This window comes from Epinephelus fuscoguttatus, linkage group LG21, assembly GCF_011397635.1.
Source record: "Epinephelus fuscoguttatus linkage group LG21, E.fuscoguttatus.final_Chr_v1".
Taxonomy (NCBI): domain Eukaryota; kingdom Metazoa; phylum Chordata; class Actinopteri; order Perciformes; family Serranidae; genus Epinephelus; species Epinephelus fuscoguttatus.
This window is the reverse complement of record NC_064772.1, coordinates 6,292,607-6,311,164: the sequence shown is the minus strand read 5'-3', so window position 1 is coordinate 6,311,164 and position 18,558 is coordinate 6,292,607. Positions and strand designations below refer to the sequence as shown.

At 39.9% G+C, this 18,558-nt stretch overlaps 1 protein-coding gene across 1 annotated transcript in view; it reads left to right on the top strand.

Moving 5' to 3' along the window:
- LOC125881479 (sodium channel protein type 4 subunit alpha-like) overlaps window positions 1-18,558 on the top strand; it is a 353,001-nt gene that overhangs the window by 131,852 nt on the left and 202,591 nt on the right. The window contains exon 9 of the mRNA XM_049564551.1: window positions 11,960-12,023. Coding sequence (XP_049420508.1) covers window positions 11,960-12,023 — 64 coding nt within the window. The remainder of the gene's footprint in view (window positions 1-11,959; window positions 12,024-18,558) is intronic.

Sequence of the window (18,558 nt, the reverse complement as noted above, 5' to 3'; positions counted from 1 at the left end):
TTAATTGATTCTGGTTTTGATGAGAGCATAGGTGGACATTATGTGAATAGCGTATACATAAACTGATACTGTTTTTTCATGCATCTGTAGCTGTGGTTGGAAACATTGTGTTTTCAGTTGTCCATCCGTCTGTCTGTTCCATTCTCATGAACGCAATATCTCAAGATCTCCCTGATGGAATTTGACCAAATTTGGCACAAACGTCCACTTGGACTCGACATGAACTGATTAGATTTTGGTGGTCGAGGTCTTTGTGACCTCACAAAATATGTTTTTGGCCATAACTCAAAAATTCATACTCTAATCATGACAAAATTTTAGGATTAAATGATGAATTGATGACATTTTGTATCCAAAAGGTCAAAGGTCAAATGTCAGCTTCACTTTGACATCATAATATTTGGCAGAAACACTTTTCTGGCCATCACTCAATGGCATAACTCAGGAACAGAAGGGGAGACATTTCGTCAGAGTTTTTGACACTAATCTTGAAACTGTGCTGATTGTGCTGAAGATGTGTGAAACATCTACCTTTCAAAATTTGTAGCTTCTTTGCAGCCACATCCATAATTGCAGCACTGTCAGTTGTCATAGCTACATATTATTTTGGATAGACATGAATATAAACTGTAACTGCAACTTGACTGGTTCATGGAGACATGAAATTGTGAGGCAGTAGTTCTAGTTTAGGTGGCTAAAATATGGTTTGCTGCTGCCCCATGTTTTTCAGATTCTGATGGTAGCAGCTGTAGTGGTCAGTTAAAAAAATATTTTTAAAAAGGAATTAATAAATGGACAACACTTACATTTTTAACATCAAGACGAGACAGCAGAGCAAGACAAGCTTCTAGTATCTTCTGTAGAGAGGCGTGTGTGTGTGTGTGTGTGTCTTTACTGACGTCAGTTATAACCACAGTGCCAACACGGCATTGTCCAGTCCATTTAGGAAACACCAGTCACCACTGCAGCATGACACACACACACATACACACACACACACACACACACACACACACACACACACACACACACACACACACACACACACGCACACACACACACACAGTGTCAGGTGTGATGTGTGTGCAGGCAGTTCAGCTGGGCAGTTTACCAGGAACATAATACATACAGGATGTGACACATGTACACACATGCACACACACACACACTGACTAACACACACACTAAGAGGTCATGCGAGGTTAGCCAGTATACACTATTTGACAGATCAGGTGTGTTGACCAGGGAACATAATATATGTTATGTGAACATACTAATACACACATACAGTAGCACATACAGTACACACATACACACACACACACACACACACACACACACACACACACACACACACACACACACACACCTGCATATAGGTTGAGGTCAGGGTTAAGGAAACACTTAACGCTGCTGTCAGATGAAACCTGAGCTTGATACCACCTTGTCTTTTTCTCCATGGGACCAAATCACTAAACTGTCTTTGTGTTGCTGCTCATGTTCATATTTAATCTACATACAGCAGGAAACTCTAAAATTACTGCAAATCATCCAGTGAGGAAATAGTTTCCACCGGTAATCAATTAAGTATTCCTTATGTTTTGTTTCCATCTTCTCATTTCTACTTTTTTCACACCATGTCTTCTTATTTTGTGTTATTTTATTTTCATTTTGTGTCAGTCCATCTAGCACAGTTTAAACAAATAGAGGTCTTTTCCTCAACAAAACAAATGGACCAGGTGATTCAAACCAGCAAAAATACTGTATAAAGCAGTTTTACATTAAAAATCAGTGTTTCTCCGATGGTGTTTAGCATGGCAGGGCAAGTAGCTGAGCTGCCGCTAATGTTTGCTCAGTGTGTTTCCCTGATAACTTAAGATTGAGATATCCGATGACTTAAAATTCTTATCTGGTTAAAACATACAGTTAAAAACTACCTAGAACTAAACATTGTATTGTACAAATGTGCCTTAAAGCTGGATAAAAAGTCTATTTATGACAGACAATTACAGCTCTGACACATGTGCGAAGCAGATATGAATACACTGACAGGCTACTGCCACCAAATGACTTTGTGTCCTTGCTTAAAATGACATATTTCTTTGGGTTTGAACATTGTACAGTGACATTAACTTCAACTTCAACTTTGACACTGACATTTACTTCAACTTCAACTTCAACTTCAACTTCTGGCTGATAACTGCCAACTTAAGAAGCAGCCAAGCCACCGTGCCTTTCATACTCAAACAGAAATGTATACAAAAGTGTGTGCCAGATACATAGAACAAATAAACACACACTAATAATCACTGTATGACATTAACATAAAACAGTGAATGTACGTTACTTATCGCTGATTATTATTAAAAAAACAACAAGAAAAAACAGCTCATAGAAAGACTGCGTGCTCTTACTTTCACATGCGGAGATGACGTCATCAGCTGGGTGATCACGTGCTATCTGAAGATGGCTGAGTGTGATACGAGTGCATTTTTGACCGGCGGAAAGTTTGTCTCAAAAATCCATGTGTGTAAAAAGCAAATCCACACGCATAGAACTGAGATCCACAAATGTTTTTTCGATTCACAAATAAAAACTGAATTCACAAATGCCTGTTCAAAAGTTGTAAATGTTAGGAAGATATCCACAAATGCTTTTCATTTATTTGCAAATTAATTTAATGTATTCTCAGATATGTTTTGTATTTGTGGAATGTGTTTTATATTTACAGATTACACATTTACACACAGATTATCGATCTGTTCACACACATAATTATGAAACTTGTGCAGATCAAGAAATATTTGTAGATCACCCTCTGTGCATTTACAGGTATTAATGAGACAAATCTAACTCCATAGTGATGCAGTTTGTGCACAGTAAACAGAGCAAACATTTAAAATGATACGAGTCATTCTTCATCTCAAAAACCTCAAACATTGACTTGAGGTATGGCTATGGGTGATCTGGCGGGGAATCTTCATTTCCATCTGCTGCCGTAGCCATAGTAGCATTGCATAAGCAAATACATCCATGTGCTGATGACCTCTCCTCTACCTGTCTCTACTGATGAGCCGCCCAATGTGAGTAAGGCATGTGTGAGGTAAAGGTACGGGAACACCATTTTGACAAACAAATCGCATGCAGTACTGCATTATAATACCCAAGTACAGATACTCAAAAACTGTACTTAAGTACAGTACTTTACTAAATGTGCTTTGTTACTGTCCACCACTGTGTAAAACAATATTATGACAATATCAGAGACATTTGAGTGAAGTGGAACAGATTGGTACATTGTTGAAGTTAATGTCACTGGTGCACGCTGCTGCCACTACTGCTACTGTAACAGATGTGGCAAATAAACTTTGACTGTTAAAATACAGAGCAATATCAGGCATGACAATCCTGTGAGACGGAGTCTGGGCTTTTCTGAGGTGTGCTCATAAAGTGCATGATTCACTGCAGATCTTTACAACAATTCACCTCAAGATCAGAGCAGGCATGCCTTATCACACAATCCAAATGTCTGTCAGAGCTTAATATTTTCAGCATGTAACTGTGCTTTCACACCTGCCCTTTTTGGTTTGGTTTAATCGAAGTCAAGGTCATTAACCCCTAAGTGCGGTTGGTTTGGGCAGGTGTGAACACAGCAATCGCACTCAGGTGTGCACCAAAACAACCGGATGGAGACCTTCTTGAAGTTACAAACGAACTCTGGTGCGGTCCATTTGTGGTGAGAGTGTGTTCCAACCTCGGTCTGAACCAGCTCCTCCTGTACTGCCTTAATATGTGCATTCAGCACATCCAATGCATCAAAACATTGTTTTGTAGTTGGAGCCGCGCCTCGTTCTCAAACGGTATGGTTTGCCTAAAATGAACACTGTAAGCAAAATAACATACAATGACCAGTGCTAAAATCAACCTGTGTAGTTGTCTCTCCATTGTGACATTAGAAAGTGTCGCACTTATCTTGGAGTTGTACTCTTCTTCAATGTTTTGTTTACTTCCTGGACTTTACCTGCATGGAAATTCTGACCAATCAAGAGCAGCTTTATCGCACAAGCCATTTTATCTGGACTGTTTGTAAATGCTGCAGTTAGAACATGAACCAACTCTAGGCAATTATGCAATTTGTAACAAAACTAGTCCTTGATTTGGACCAAAGCAAGTGAACTCGAGGTCTGAAAGCACCCCACGTTGTTAGCTTGGAGGTTCCTATTGCAAAGGGGATTTGGAAAGTGGTAACACGCAGAAAAAGGAAGGAAGAGAAAATGCCGGCTTAGATAGCCATCCAATAGCAGGTTCATAGCCACAGTCATAGTGGTATGAAAAACAAACATGATATTAGCTCAAATTTATAAGCAAGCTTGTATTTATTTATTTTCAGTTAGTTTAGGTTAGGAGCAGTTGAGGTAGATTCACAATCCAGCAACAACAGGAAATATCCTGTTAAAAAATCCACCCCAGGACAAACAGACCCCCTCATTATCTGAAAACCAGATGTGTTATTATTTAATGTAATGATGCTTCACTGTAGCACAAGAAGGATACCTGCCCCAACCACACACACTGTTTCTACTGGGTCTTAACTTCTCTTAAAGGGTGAAACCATCCAAAAAAAGGCAGCTCTGAGCTTACAGTAACGGGGTTTGTTGGGACACGCTGCTCCTTGCTAATGCACCTTCTATTTATTCATTTGCAGTTTGCTTTCCCATCCATCACATCAAACAAATGTCCCCTGCAGGCTCCCGTATCGACCTCTAAAAGCTGCTGTGAAACCTGAGCTGCGCTGTTAAAGCCTGTCCTGTTGGGCTAGTCTGAAAACAGCCCCTCAGTGGGAGATCAATGGTGCATGTTCTCCATGCTCAAACATTTCCCATCATGCCCATCATGTTTGTTCAGTCTGCTCAGAGCCAGCCGTCAGCAACCATTGGCCCCTCTTGTTGTACAATTCAGTGAAATAATTTCAGTGCTTACACCTAGAAATGACCTCGTGACCCTAGTTTTTCCCTTAAAATTTGTCTAAATTATTTTTATCATTAAAAACAGTGTCTTAAATTCGGTGAAATGGCAACTAGAGCGTCTTAAGCTCCTAAAATGTGAAGAACTATGTATATCTGGAGTTAGCTGCTCCCAGAGTGCAGGATGATTTATCAAAAATATTCTACAGGAAAAAATATAACATGGATTTTGATTTTTAAATATTCAAAACAAGCTAAATGATCTCTGTCTGAACACAGAAATATTGACATTATAGATTTTCTTTAGGGAACTTTAAGACAGGCTATTCCCTTAAACAATGACCCCCCTTGACAGGCTTGACAAAGCCTCAAACCTCTTTCAGAGATGATGGTTATCAACTTGTTCTGGTAACCTATTGCTTTCTTCTTCAGGCTCTGAGCACACTCACATAAAACGAGTCAAATGATGTGTTGTAAAAAGCAACACTGTTGTTTTATATGAAGCAAGAAAGAAATGCTGTTAGAAATTTACTAATCATATAAATTCACAAGTTAATATCTTTAGTTTACCGCTCTGTTTATTTCTAACATGAGCTGCACATTCTGCAGCTCTGAAACTTTAAACTTGATGCAGCAGATTTAAACGTTTTACTCAAGAACATTTCGGGGTACTGACATTGTCCCATAATGAAGGAGATGTAGAAGTCACTTCAGTTTTTGGCCAAACCAAAGTGAAATCATTTTTACTGATTGACTATTATGTGTGCTGAATACCAAGACTGATCAATGTCCTAATGTTTTCATAGCTGTAGGGGTTCCTATGCATTATGGAAAAGTATGGTAATTGAGTTTAGTAATTTACATGTCTGGATAAGTATGACAAAAAGAAAAGAGACTGTGTATGGCAGCAAATGAGAATTTTAACAGTGTACTTAGTATTAACATTTACACACGACTGAATTCGTAGCACTGAAATATTTAACTTTAAAAACCATGTGTCTGAATTCTGAATTCACCTCTTTGAAACTAAAATATGACATTTCTTGAGTTGGAATTTTAAAGGATAAATCTGAATATCTTTTTAAATGTTCACAAATTCAGATAAAACATTTTTTAAAAGTTTTTTTAATTTCATAATTGATTCGGTTTGCTCAAATTTGACTGGTGAAGATACGCAGCAATAACTGTAAAAAACAATCAAACAAAACAAAAAAACCCAACTCATGTTTGGGGGCTAAAAACTGCTGGAAACACAGCAATGACTCACTAAAACACATCTGGGTTTCTTGTGTGTTGGTCTTGAACAGTGATCTGCAGCTTGGCAGGTGTCTTACCTAGGTGTCACAGCATCCAACATCTCCCTCACCACCAGATGATGAAGTCAGCTCATATGTTACATCACTTGTGAAACGTTGATATATGTAGGAAACGTGCAAAGATAACGTATGCTTGGTTTGCAGAAACGTACATTGCCAACATTTTCTTCTGGCGACGGGGCTGAACATTCTGTTGGTGCCTTTGCCCACCTTCTGCCTCTAAGGTGGCATCATTTACAGTGATAAATAGATAATAACAATTATAACATTTCAGGATCAGGATAAAGAAATTGACTCCAACCTCTGGCAAGCTTGGTGTTTTGTTGTATTTTCAAGGTATAACTTTAAGATCTGCTGTGTTCTTTTTTTCTTTACATTTCGCGTTACGTACTGCGACGGATATATGAGCAGGAAGGTTACAGTTTGAAGTGCAATGTTAGGACGAAGTAGCTTGTACCAATTATATATACACTCCATGCAGTAGTACTGTTTAGAAACACTGATATGAAACGTACATATCTAACATAATCTAACATGTATTTGTTGCCTTTGTCCGCCTTCTGCCTCTCAGATGAGGCATTTTGACAAAACAACAAAGAGCCATTGATCAATATGTTTCCTTCATTGGAGAGCAGATTAACAGTGTTTCAGTATATTTCACTTGTCATACCTGCAGATTTTCATCATGTAAATGCATCTGGTGCAGATGAAAACCCTCGAGGGGAGGGTGGAGGTGTATTTAGGCTTGTCAGAATCATTTGCTGCTCTTGAGCTTGAAAAGAAATGAAATTAAGCCCACTCTCTCGATATCCTGTAGAGACAATTTTCCAGGTTTCTGCAGCTCTGTAAAATCCTCTCAGATGGGGGTCGCTCTGAAAAAAACCTTTATTAAATGTCAGTCCGCGGGCTAATATGCATTTATTTAAACCTGAAGTTTCAGGTAATGACTCTACGTAGACTGTTCCTATCTGCTTTGTCTGGGGAGAAAATGCCTCAGTGACTAATCTCAGTGCTGCGTAAAGGCTTCATGGTTACTTTGAGCTGGTGAACAAAAGCACTTCAGACTTCAGAAGTTTTTTGTTGGCGAGTGGGGATGCAGTCTCCCAGATGCACTCGATAACAAATGAATGGCTTCACTCCTAAAAAGCTTAAGTGCCTTTGGTGCAGCGGCGGTCAGACGCGGTCAGAGCCAGACACAAGCACCAAAGAACCTGTTTTGTTTGTCAGAGGAGGGAAAACTTTGCACGTGTACTGCCACAATAAAGGAAGACTTTGAAATGTCGAAATGCTTTGTTTCTCTCTGACAAGCTGAGGTTTTGCTGAAAAGTGTTTAAACTTTGTTTCGCTGGGTCGCAGCTGCTTCTTTTGTTTCCCCGAGTACACTTAGTGAAGTGAGATAAGAACATGACACCCATTTTAATATTTTTCTATTGGAATGCTGTGTAATCGGTCATAATGGCTGGAGTTAAATGTGGTCCGAATTGCATGTTGAATAAAAGATAAGTACCCTGGATGGTTGTTCCCGTCAGGCAAATGGATGAAAATGTCAAGCCGGCATTTAAGGTCACTGTTTCTGTTGAAAAGTTGCATCTGATTCAACGATCCCCATCTGTCAGGTTCCCCATCTCTATTATGTAAGGTTGACTCACACAGGAACAGCTTTTTACAATAAAAGACACAAATTCTGGGGCTGATGTTACATCTCACAAAAAGGAGGTGATGTTTTTCAGTTTTTCAGTCAGTTCTTTAAGACGAGTAAAATCACAGCAGGTGGCAGCCTGTCACATCAATTACTACACACTGTATCACATCCAAGAGTTACTTAGAAGAAGTTTTTTACAAGTTTATTTTCATAGACTTGTCCGTCATTCCGATCAGTTATACATTTTAGTGAACGTGGAACTAAGAAACCCCCCCATCCCTCCATCATTACAATTTTTATATGTACACCACCATAAAAGTTTTTTTGTGCCTAAACATAACCATGCTATCAACAGCATTGTTGAAATGTAAAGTTTCATCATATCCACTAATAATAAGGTAAAAAATGTTACATATCTGTGGTTTGCAGAAACGTACAATTCAAACATTTATTCTGGCGACTGGGTTGAAGAGCTACAATAAAACTGCTCAGACATGTTTACATCAGTGGTTTTATCATTACAAAGAATGTGTGCTCTGTAGCTCCAGACACAGTTTGTCTCTGGACTGCAAAATATCTAATATTTCCTTTAAATGGTGGCAGACATGCTGGTTTCTCTTTGTTTAAGCCAGGCAGGGCCCCTATACAAATAATGACATTATGTCTGCTTGTCGTCAGCGCCATCTTTCGCTGTTCAGACTCCATCCTGATGACTATGTCCCTGGAGTGGAAATCCCTCATATCCAAGATATTTTATAGATCTAAAGAGCAGCTCCAAAACTGTTCTGGCAAGTGTCTGGTCTTTTTCAGCTTGTAAATCCTGTCTGCACTATTGACTAGCTCCCACTACTGCAAATCTCTCCCCAAGTTTAGCTGCCCCATGAGCTGACCCTGACCCTTGCAGTTTGACCTGACGTGATGACATTGTTATGTCAGATTAGAGAAATGAATTCAATTTGTACATTTTAAACATCTTTTTCTAAAGTTATGGTAAAATAGCCAACTTTTTACAGACATATATATTGATCTGATGTGCCTGTGGATAGTCAAGCTTTAAAATTATAAATTACATTAATAACAACAATTACAGCATTTCTTGTTAGAATAAGACAATTACATCCTTCTCTGACCAGCTTTGTGATTTGTTTTATCTCCAAAATAATGTTAAGTGATAACATTAAGATCTGCTGTGTTCCAGTTTGGATATATTTTCTTTTTACTTAATGTTTTGAGCTACAGATTGTGATGGATGTATAAGCAAGAGGGTCAAAGGTCAAGGCGCAATGTCATAAGGAAATAGTGTGTCCCAATCGTATGCATGCTCCACACAACAGTATGTACTTTGTAAGATCGTAAAAAGAAAAAGTATGTGATTGGGAACACAGGGTTAAACTTAAGTACATGTCTAACATGTCTTATAAAGTTTTAAGCCAAACCCAGGGAAAACAGCAGTTTGTTTAAAGACTTTTTATGTTGAGTCGGATTTAAAGGGTTTATCAGTTAACAGTTATCTTCTCTAGTTGGTAACCTGGTCTTGGTTCCTGAGTCTGATCTAAAACTCATTGTTTGATCTTGACTTTTGACTGTCATCTGTCAGTTTTAACATGGCTCTGTCTCAAACTCATCCTTGATCATACGTTGACATTTTTCTTGAAAGTGTCCCCACTTCATATGGGTTGTCTTAAACTTACCCATCTCCAGAGCTGTTCCAGAATCAGTCCTTCTCTTTGAAACTGGGCTGCTTAAAAACATTTATTCCCATCCTATGGAACAAGTTCTGCATGCCCTCAAACCAAAACAAAACTTAAGAAACATTTGTTTTCTTCCTGCCAACCTGCATTAAAAGCTTTTAATACATATGTGTTTGGGGCAGAGAGTTACCTGAGGTAAGTATATTAATGTACTTGGAAATGGCCTGTGGTCAGACTAAAGTGTAGAATAAATGCCCACTAAACGATGGTTCCTGTAATGGTTTTGTTTTTATGGCCTCCTACTGTACTTAGATGGAATCTGAAAGGTCAAAACACTTGAGCGGAGTCTGATGAGTTTATTGATCCTATGGTTATACAGACGGACAGATGAACAGACAGCTGAATACAGAAAGCACAGAAAGGGTTACCTGAACTTACCTGAAACACCATCCTGATTTTTTTTTCTTTTGACAATACATTAAAACATATCAGTTGAGCAGAGGGAATATATATCTATGAAGACAAAATGTTTCATGTCTTGTACTGCAGTCAAATGCCACAGTTGTTAAAATTTACCTTCCTTGAAACAAAAGATAAAGACTTGATATGTGTAAGTGCTTATTTGTACTGTTAACTGGTCTGTCAGACACCCTGTGCTGTAGAGCCGCCATCCACCCAGAAGTTTGGGTCCATGGTTGGCTGCACTAAATAATTATTTTGAGCTACAAAAAACATCCAAAAGTAATGTTGAGTAGATTAAAAGAGACATCACAAAATTAGTATTTTGCATCTATAAAATGAAAAAACAAAAAAAAATATTTCCACACAGTCAATCACTTGTTCTGGCTTTATTTAGGACAAATAACGGGGGTAAAAGTGATCAACAGAGATTTTGATCCGACCCATCAGTCTGTGAGGCTCTCTGGTTTGTCAAGCATAGACGAGGTACCCTGATGTCCCCCACTGGTGCATGAACAACCATTTTGATGCCTCACATTTGGCACTTACCATCTTGAATTTTTGGAGCCAGAAATGACCATATTTGGAGCTGTGGAGGAGTGGGGGGTGGATCTGACTCAGAGACTGTCGCAATACCTTGTGGACAGCCTGTCACTCAAATCAGCCACGCCCTTAGTTATGCATAACTTTAAGCCTTAATAAAATGTAAATGACTGGGCTATATAAATATTCACTGCCTTTACAGTTGTCGTGAATGTTGAAATTAGCTGTACAGACCAAAACCTTTTATTTTGTATCAGGCCGTAAACATGTTGATTTCTGCTGTAAAGTTGGGCACTTTGGCATGGCGGTGTGTGGGGATTGACTGGCTTTTGGAGCCAGGCTCAAGTGGACATTAAATAAACTGCAGTTTTCAAAACCTCAGCATTGGCTTCATTTTTCCACTCTGGAGGCTGGTGCTTGGTGCAACCGCTTTGTAGCAATTGCTCTATAAATAGATGCTGAGTTAGCTTTTGCAAAAATATGTGGGGAAAAAATATTATCCTTGCTTGTGTGTGATGTTTTTCAGTTTTTGTTAAAAGGGTTCAGTGTTCATGACTTTTCCTCAGGAAGACTGTTAAAGGAATATTTTACACAAAATTACCAATTGCATGTCAGTTACTTACCACGTGTTAAGGGCCTGACGCATCATGCCAACTGTCAGACATTGGTCAAAGTTCGGCCATTGGTTTTTCTGCCAATTCAGCATCTTAAATGGGCGTCAGCACAATGGAGCCCATTGGCAAATAAAGTCACTCTGATTGGCAGTTCAGCTCAGTGCATGAGAAGATAAACGGAAGTGAAGAATGTGAACAAAGAGCTGAATTTGAGAGGGAGTGTGGTGTATCTGGGCCTTTGCTTTGAATTTGTGTTGAATTCGTGCCTCCACAGTGAACGAAGAATTCAAAGAAGGCAAATATTCTTCATAAATTAAAGTAAACGGGGACCATGTTTGGATTTGTTTGTGTTTGGATTATACTGCACAAGTTGTGTGAGACTTTGACATGTTCTCCATGTTCACTATGAAGGCATACATACATATATCGTCGGGTCCTGCACACCCACACAGGTGTTTTTATTCAAACTGGACCTCTGCTAAGTTATGCTGGATACTACATTAACTCATAAGAATGATAAAAGCAAAAACCCTAACCAACAAGTGCTTTAAAACTAACAGGAGAGTTGAGGTGAAGAGATGTCACTCAAGTCCAGCTTCCACACTCCCACACAGTCCTGGGCGTTAGGCAGAATGAGTGAAAACACCTGTGTGGGTGGACCATAAGTGTGTGCTTCAACTTCAAATTAAAGTTCAAATCTAACGTCAAATTTCATTTCTTATATTTCTAGAAAACTTCTACAAGGTGGAGGGAGCCAAGGATGCCTTAATCTGTGGGAACAGCAGTGATGCAGGGTGAGTGAACTTTTTCTCTCCGTTACAGGAAACGTGTTTTCAAACAGACTGAGAAGCTGGGGAAGAGTGGAGGTGGAGGTGTGGGTGTATGAGCTGGACACACCTCCCTGCTGAGGGTGGAGTTTGTTGAAGGATGAAAGGATTTTTGAAGGACAGAGGCTGAAATGTGTTGCAGGTGATCGTAAAAAAGGGTGGTGTGACTGTGGTCATTACAAATGTTCAGTGATGCTTCAGGCTTTGATGGTTGTTTGACATATTATTATTTTGTTCACAATTACTCAAGTAAGCAAAACTGCTGCAGTTGAGAACACTGAGCTCATGTCTTCTGTATTGTTTCTCAGGAGAAATTAATGAGTTTATTTCCCACAGTTCCACATAAAGGCTGATTCTGGTGTAAGATTTTTGACTCTGGAAATAAATTAGATTTTTCCCGCACAAATTATCAAAATGTTTAGATGGGGTTTGTGCTGCATCCCTGGGTGGCAAGATGAAACTGGATATTTTTCAGAAAATGTTTAAAATGTGGAGGTGTTTCAGGTTTTGGTGGCTTGAAGTTAAAAAAAAATATTTGGTGTCTGTGTAATTGCACTGATGGCCTTAAGACTTGTGACCTGAGTATTTAGAAAATCCTTTGACTGGCTGATTTAAACCCTCTAATAGAAAACTGTGAACACTAAAATGTTGTCCTGACCCAAACACCAGTTCCTGTTGTGTCTGATTGGTGTCAGTTTGCAGAAGGCAACTTTCTTCTGCCAGAAATGAAACCTTTCTACCACTCAGCCCGTGGAGAAGACTGTCGCCCAGCCCAGAGCTTACTGCAATATCTCTGAGCTCTCTGTAGCCACAGGTTTGGATTAGCTCAGAGCTAACACATGCAAGTGTGAAAAGCTTAAGTTAAGTCATGCAGGAACATCACTGTCAGTCATCCAGCATGGTGGCTTGTGCTTTGTAACCCTCAGTAGCCTTTACTCAAGTACTCTACTTAAATACAAGTTTAAGGTACTTGTACATTAGTATTTCTATTTTATGCATCTTTATACTTCTCCTTCACTACATCTCAGAGGTAAATCCTGTACACTACATTTGTCTGACAGCTTTAGTTACTTTTCAGACAGTCTTGAAACACATTGGCTAGTGTCTGTCGACGATAAAGGGGCAAGGGCCAATATTGCAGGAGATCTGGTGTTGCCAGTAGAATTTCTGGGCCAAGACTTCCTCTTCCATGCACTGGTCATTTTTGCCACACTCTATAAACAGATATTTACAAATGAATGCAGAAAAATGAAAACTCTTTGATATAAAGCTAAATCATCATCAGATAATAGCTGATGGGTTCCAAGATTGCATTTTAGCCAATGAGCTCTGCCTCTCCAAATGGACTGTTTACCTGCCACACAAACATGATTGGTCAGTACTACTGGGACTTCAAACTGAAACCAGAATGGTTCCCGTTACCAAAATCTTCAAATGTGTATATAGATATCTGTTTACAGTATATAGATTACTTTTCAGACGACAGTATTTCATCCCCTTCCTATCCAGTGAAAACCATGTATCTCCAGATGTTTGTGATAAGGAAGGATGAATTGTTCCTTCATTTGTTGAGAAAATTTAAAGCCCAGTCGCAATTAGAAAATGTCGGCACTGCACATTTCTGCAAATCACAGATATATTACACTTTCTTGCAACATTTCTAAAGGAATGTAGTATATGCGCCGACTGTCACCTGGAGGTGGAGGGGATGGTGGATGGTGTGACAGCTAGAGATAGTGCCATGAAAATGGAATGGTTTCTTATTGAGCCACAACGCACGCTAAAGTGCCTTCTTTGGAGCCAAAAAACACACTAAACTGCCCTCTTGGCTGGTTAAAACATTACTGTTGCAATGACTTTTATGTTGGGCCCTTTTTTGATCTATATTGAGCCAGAACTATATCTCACAGAACCAGTTTGGATTATCTGGTGCTAATATGGTGTTAAAATGTGTTGAAAATTTTCTGGGGGAGGACCCCCAGACCAACCCAGGGATTTATTTCTTTCATACATCCATGTCTCTGTGTGTTCTTCACAGTCCAACACTGAATCTACACAGTTCTCGTGGATGCTGATCCTAACTACAAACTAACTTGAGTAGTCTGTCTAGTTAGTCTGTTTTAAGGCTATATAATATGCCATTTGTATAACATATAAACATGTCTAAAGTGCCCTCAAAAACACGCGGAACTTAGTGCCCTCTTCAGTGACGAGAACGCGCTGTATGTGCCCTTTTTTTTCTTTTCGCCCCTGCCCTTCAAAAAGTCTGTGCACGCCACTGGTCAGCAGTCAGTCTATGAGCAATACAGATTCTCAGCTGATGTAATATGTTATAAATGCAAACTTGTTGAGCCGTAACATTACATTAGTAATGGCTCTACAGAAGCAGGTGTGATGAATGCTAAGCTACAGACCGCTGTTCCAGACCAACAAACAGCGCCTGTTGTCTTTAAGCAAGATACCAGTGGCATTTCCAGTAATGATTGTGGCACCAAAACCAAATTATTTAAGCTAAAGCACAATATTTTCCTCACCATAACAATAACCAAGTGCTTTTTGTGCCTAAACCTAAACACACATTACCACAGCATTGTTAAAAATGTACAGAAACATAAAGTGGCAAAATATCAGCTACATAATAATGCACAAATGCTACATATCTGTGGTTGGCAGAAATGTACAATGCCAACATTTATTATGGTGGTCAGATTGGAAAATTCCTCTTTAGCTAAAGAAACTCTTTAAAAACTCTCTTGGATTGTCTGGAAAATGCATCGTCAAAAAGCTAAAAACAGGGCATACGTGGTTCTCACAGGACAGCCACGCTACAAACATATGATGATCTTATTGAATATGATGCTTTGCTGTAGATTCAACTACCCAGCAGTATATATAGGAATTAAAATGAGCACAGCATTAAACACCTACAGCAGTAAAATGACACATACACATGAATGCAGAAGGAATATTAATCCAAAAACAGCAGAGAGAAGGAAAACACTAACAGCATGGAACAGTTTACTGCCATATATATGCTTTTACTTCCCTAAGATTTGAAATGCAGGACTTAAACTTGTAGTGGGGTATATCCACATTGTTTTTTTAGTACTTTTATTGCAGTAAAGGATCTGAACACATGGTGTATCTGAGTGAGTTTGATAAAACTTCAGAGCCAAGCAAGTTGAGTATTTTCTCTTTTCAAACTATTGGCTGTTTGGAGCTGTTAGAAAATGTAAACAGAACAAAGATGGAAACAGATTGGGCTTCATTTGGTTTCATCTGTGAGACAAAAACCAAATAAACAGCAGGTTGAGTCTTTAGGCCTGTAAATAACTTTTTCTCAGAGGTGGAAGTGCTCTGTGTGGCGTTCTTCTCCTCTTTTCTCGTGTAATTACTGCAGTTTTGGCTGGCTGAGTTTCCCGCGCAGCAACACGGAGCTGTGTGTGTCTCATCATCTGTTTTGCATCTTGCTGGCAGTTCTGTGTTCTGCAGTGTTGTGTGACATGTCAGAAAGGACTAGTATCTGTGCTGACTGCCCACGCTGAGAGCAGGACGCTGACAGACACTGAATGACACAGCTATGACAATACGGTGTCTGTGTTTGTATATGTGTGTGTGTGTGTGTGTGTGTGTGTAAAAGAGAGACTGTCATCTAAGTCAAAGCAGCCATGCGCTTTGGGAAAACAAGTTAGCCCGACTTAGCCTGAAGCTCGTTGACCATGCCATGTGAAACCTATATACAGATTCACGTCACCAGCAGGCTAACAGACTGATACGTCAGGAAGCTAACTGACATGTAGCTCAGTGCAGGAAACACGCTACAGGGAGAGTCGGAAGAAGAAGAAGGAGAGGAGGTTCAGAAGAGGTGAAGCAGAAAGGAGGACGGGCGAAAGAGGAGAAAGGAAGAGAAGATAAATGAGAGAGTGAACGGACGGAGGGGTATTCGAGGAGACAGGAGGGAGAGAGGGAAGACAGAAGGATAGAAAGATTGAGCGAGGGCATGGGAGCAGATAACAGAAAGAAATAATGGGATGGAGAGAGACAGGAACGGGGGAGAAAAGAGAGATAAAATGAAAGAAGGTGAGAGATGAGACAGACTGGGCAGCCAAAAACAGACAGAGAAAGAGATAGAATAGAGAGGAGAAGAGAAAATAAAGGAAAATAAAGAGATAGACAAAGTGACAAAAATGCTTGGTTTCAAATGGGTACAAAGAAAGTGAAAGAAGCCAAACTGGGATCAGGAAGGAAGGTAAAGAATAAAGAGGCATAGAAAGAGAGAGATAATGGATAGAGGGGTAAAAGGATGTAATTTTAAGGACAGGGTACAGTAAGTAAGGAAAGAAAAAGAGGGGATATGACAGCAAAGAGGGGGTAAGAGGAAAGTACAAAATCAAGAAAAAAGAGGAAGTCAGGAAAGATGGAGGTGCAGAGGAGACTGACTGAAAACTACAGAGAAAAACGACAGAATGAGGGTTAGACAAGAGACCGAAGAAGAAGAGCTGTGGAGTTGGAGGCGACGGAGGCAGCAGAGCAGAAGAGGCCAGTTTAAACCTTTGTGTTCAGTATCTGCAGGGCGGAGCTTCAATCACTCCATCAAATCATTGTCATATTTCTTTAAAAACATGAATGTGATCAGGACTCTTAATGACAGAACATAACTCTAGTAATTTCCTGTGAAGGAATTTGTTGTCCATCCATCTATCTATCCATCTATTTTCAGTCAGGGGACCCCGAGGTGTTCCCTGGCCAGACAAGATATGTATTCCCTCCACGGTGTTCTGGGTCTGCCCCGGGGCCTCCTACCAGTTGGACATACGTGACCAACACGACGATATCGCCACCAAACCCCAATGCCAGAATAAATGTTGGCATGGTACGTTTCTGCAAACCACTGATACGTGACATTTGTATGTTAACCATTTCAACACTGCTGCACTTAATGTGTGGTTGTGTTAAGGCATAAAACCACTTGGTTATGGTTAGGAAAAGATCATGTTTTGGCTTAAAACACCCAGTATTGGGGGCCTAATTCCAGCTGGGACCCCAGTGATGCCTTGATAAAAAAAGCAATCACTTTTTGTGGCACTGTCCTGGCAGGAAACACAGCCACCATTCGCTAAAACAAACACATTTGGTGCCTACAAAGTCACTGGAAACAAACTGTCTCACCAAAAACAGTATTGAATAGTGGTCCTCAGCTTGGCAGATGTCTTGCCTCGGTGTAACACCATCCACTATCCCCTCCACCTTCTAATGACAAAGTCAGCTTGTGTACTATGTCAGTTTAGAGACATTGATATGATACATATGAAATGTACACATGTAATGTATCCATGGATGGCAGAAATGTACAACGCCAACATTTTCTTCTGGCAACTGGGCTGTGATGTCCCCGGAGCGATGCTGCTGGCATGGCTAAAAAGAATAATAGTCTCAGATGAAGAAAAAGCAACCAGTTGTCCCTTCAAGGTCAACATTCTTCTAGCAAATATGTGTAGCATATTTCTATAGCATATATAGCTTAAAATAACAACTGGTGTTGTTGTCTGTGCAGTGTCTGTCACTTTTGAGATGTTGAATTGATAGGTATGTAACGTGGTGATTTACAGAAACGTAATAATGCCAACATTTTCCCCTGGCGGCTGGGCTGATCAAATTGGATGTTTGTCATGTTGCTTTTGAGATTGTGAAAGATTCCCTCTCATTCTGCAGAGTCAAAGTGAGTCAACAGTGTTGAGAGCGACGGAGTTAGCCAAGAGAGAGAGAGAGAGAGAGAGAGAGAGAGAGAGACTGCTCGAGGATGAAAGAAAGTGAGAGAGAGAAAGATGGGTGAGCGAGCAGTGATGACAGTGATGTTGATCACAGTGTTGTTTGCTTCCTTCGCTGAAGCTGCTCTGCTCACGCATGATGCTGATTCGCCGGGCCTGAGGGCAAAGGTCACTGAGCTAACCCACTCTGACATACACACTGGCATACTGCGACTCATACAACCAGCTGCATGGACAGAATCACAGGCATTTTATCAGCCATGTGTTAGTTTGGAAAACATTGGCTCTAAGATTAGAATTGACTCTTCTGTACCTTTAGAGGAGAAAAGTGATCTTTAAGTGACATCACAGGTTCTTCTTCACAGTCAGTGCTGTAGTTTATTATTCAGTGTGACACTGTGCTCATGGTAGGCATGTTGTGTTTGGCAGGGGGGATAATTTGTCCTAACCAAGGACAAGTTTTCATACTGTCTACGTCAATGTCAGTCGACAGAAGCTGTGCCAGAGACCGTTTGGAACAGCAGAGGTGAAGGAAGTTGTGACTCCCTCCCAGGCACAATCAGACACAAGTGGTTTTCTTCAATGGGTTTTACTGAAGTCTTCTCTCCTCATCAAACCGTGAAGACTAATAATACACAGATACAAATACAACATAAAGACAACACGTTACCTGAATAGCAAACATGAAAGCAAACAATAGAAAACAAAAATAAATACAAACGTAATAAAGTACC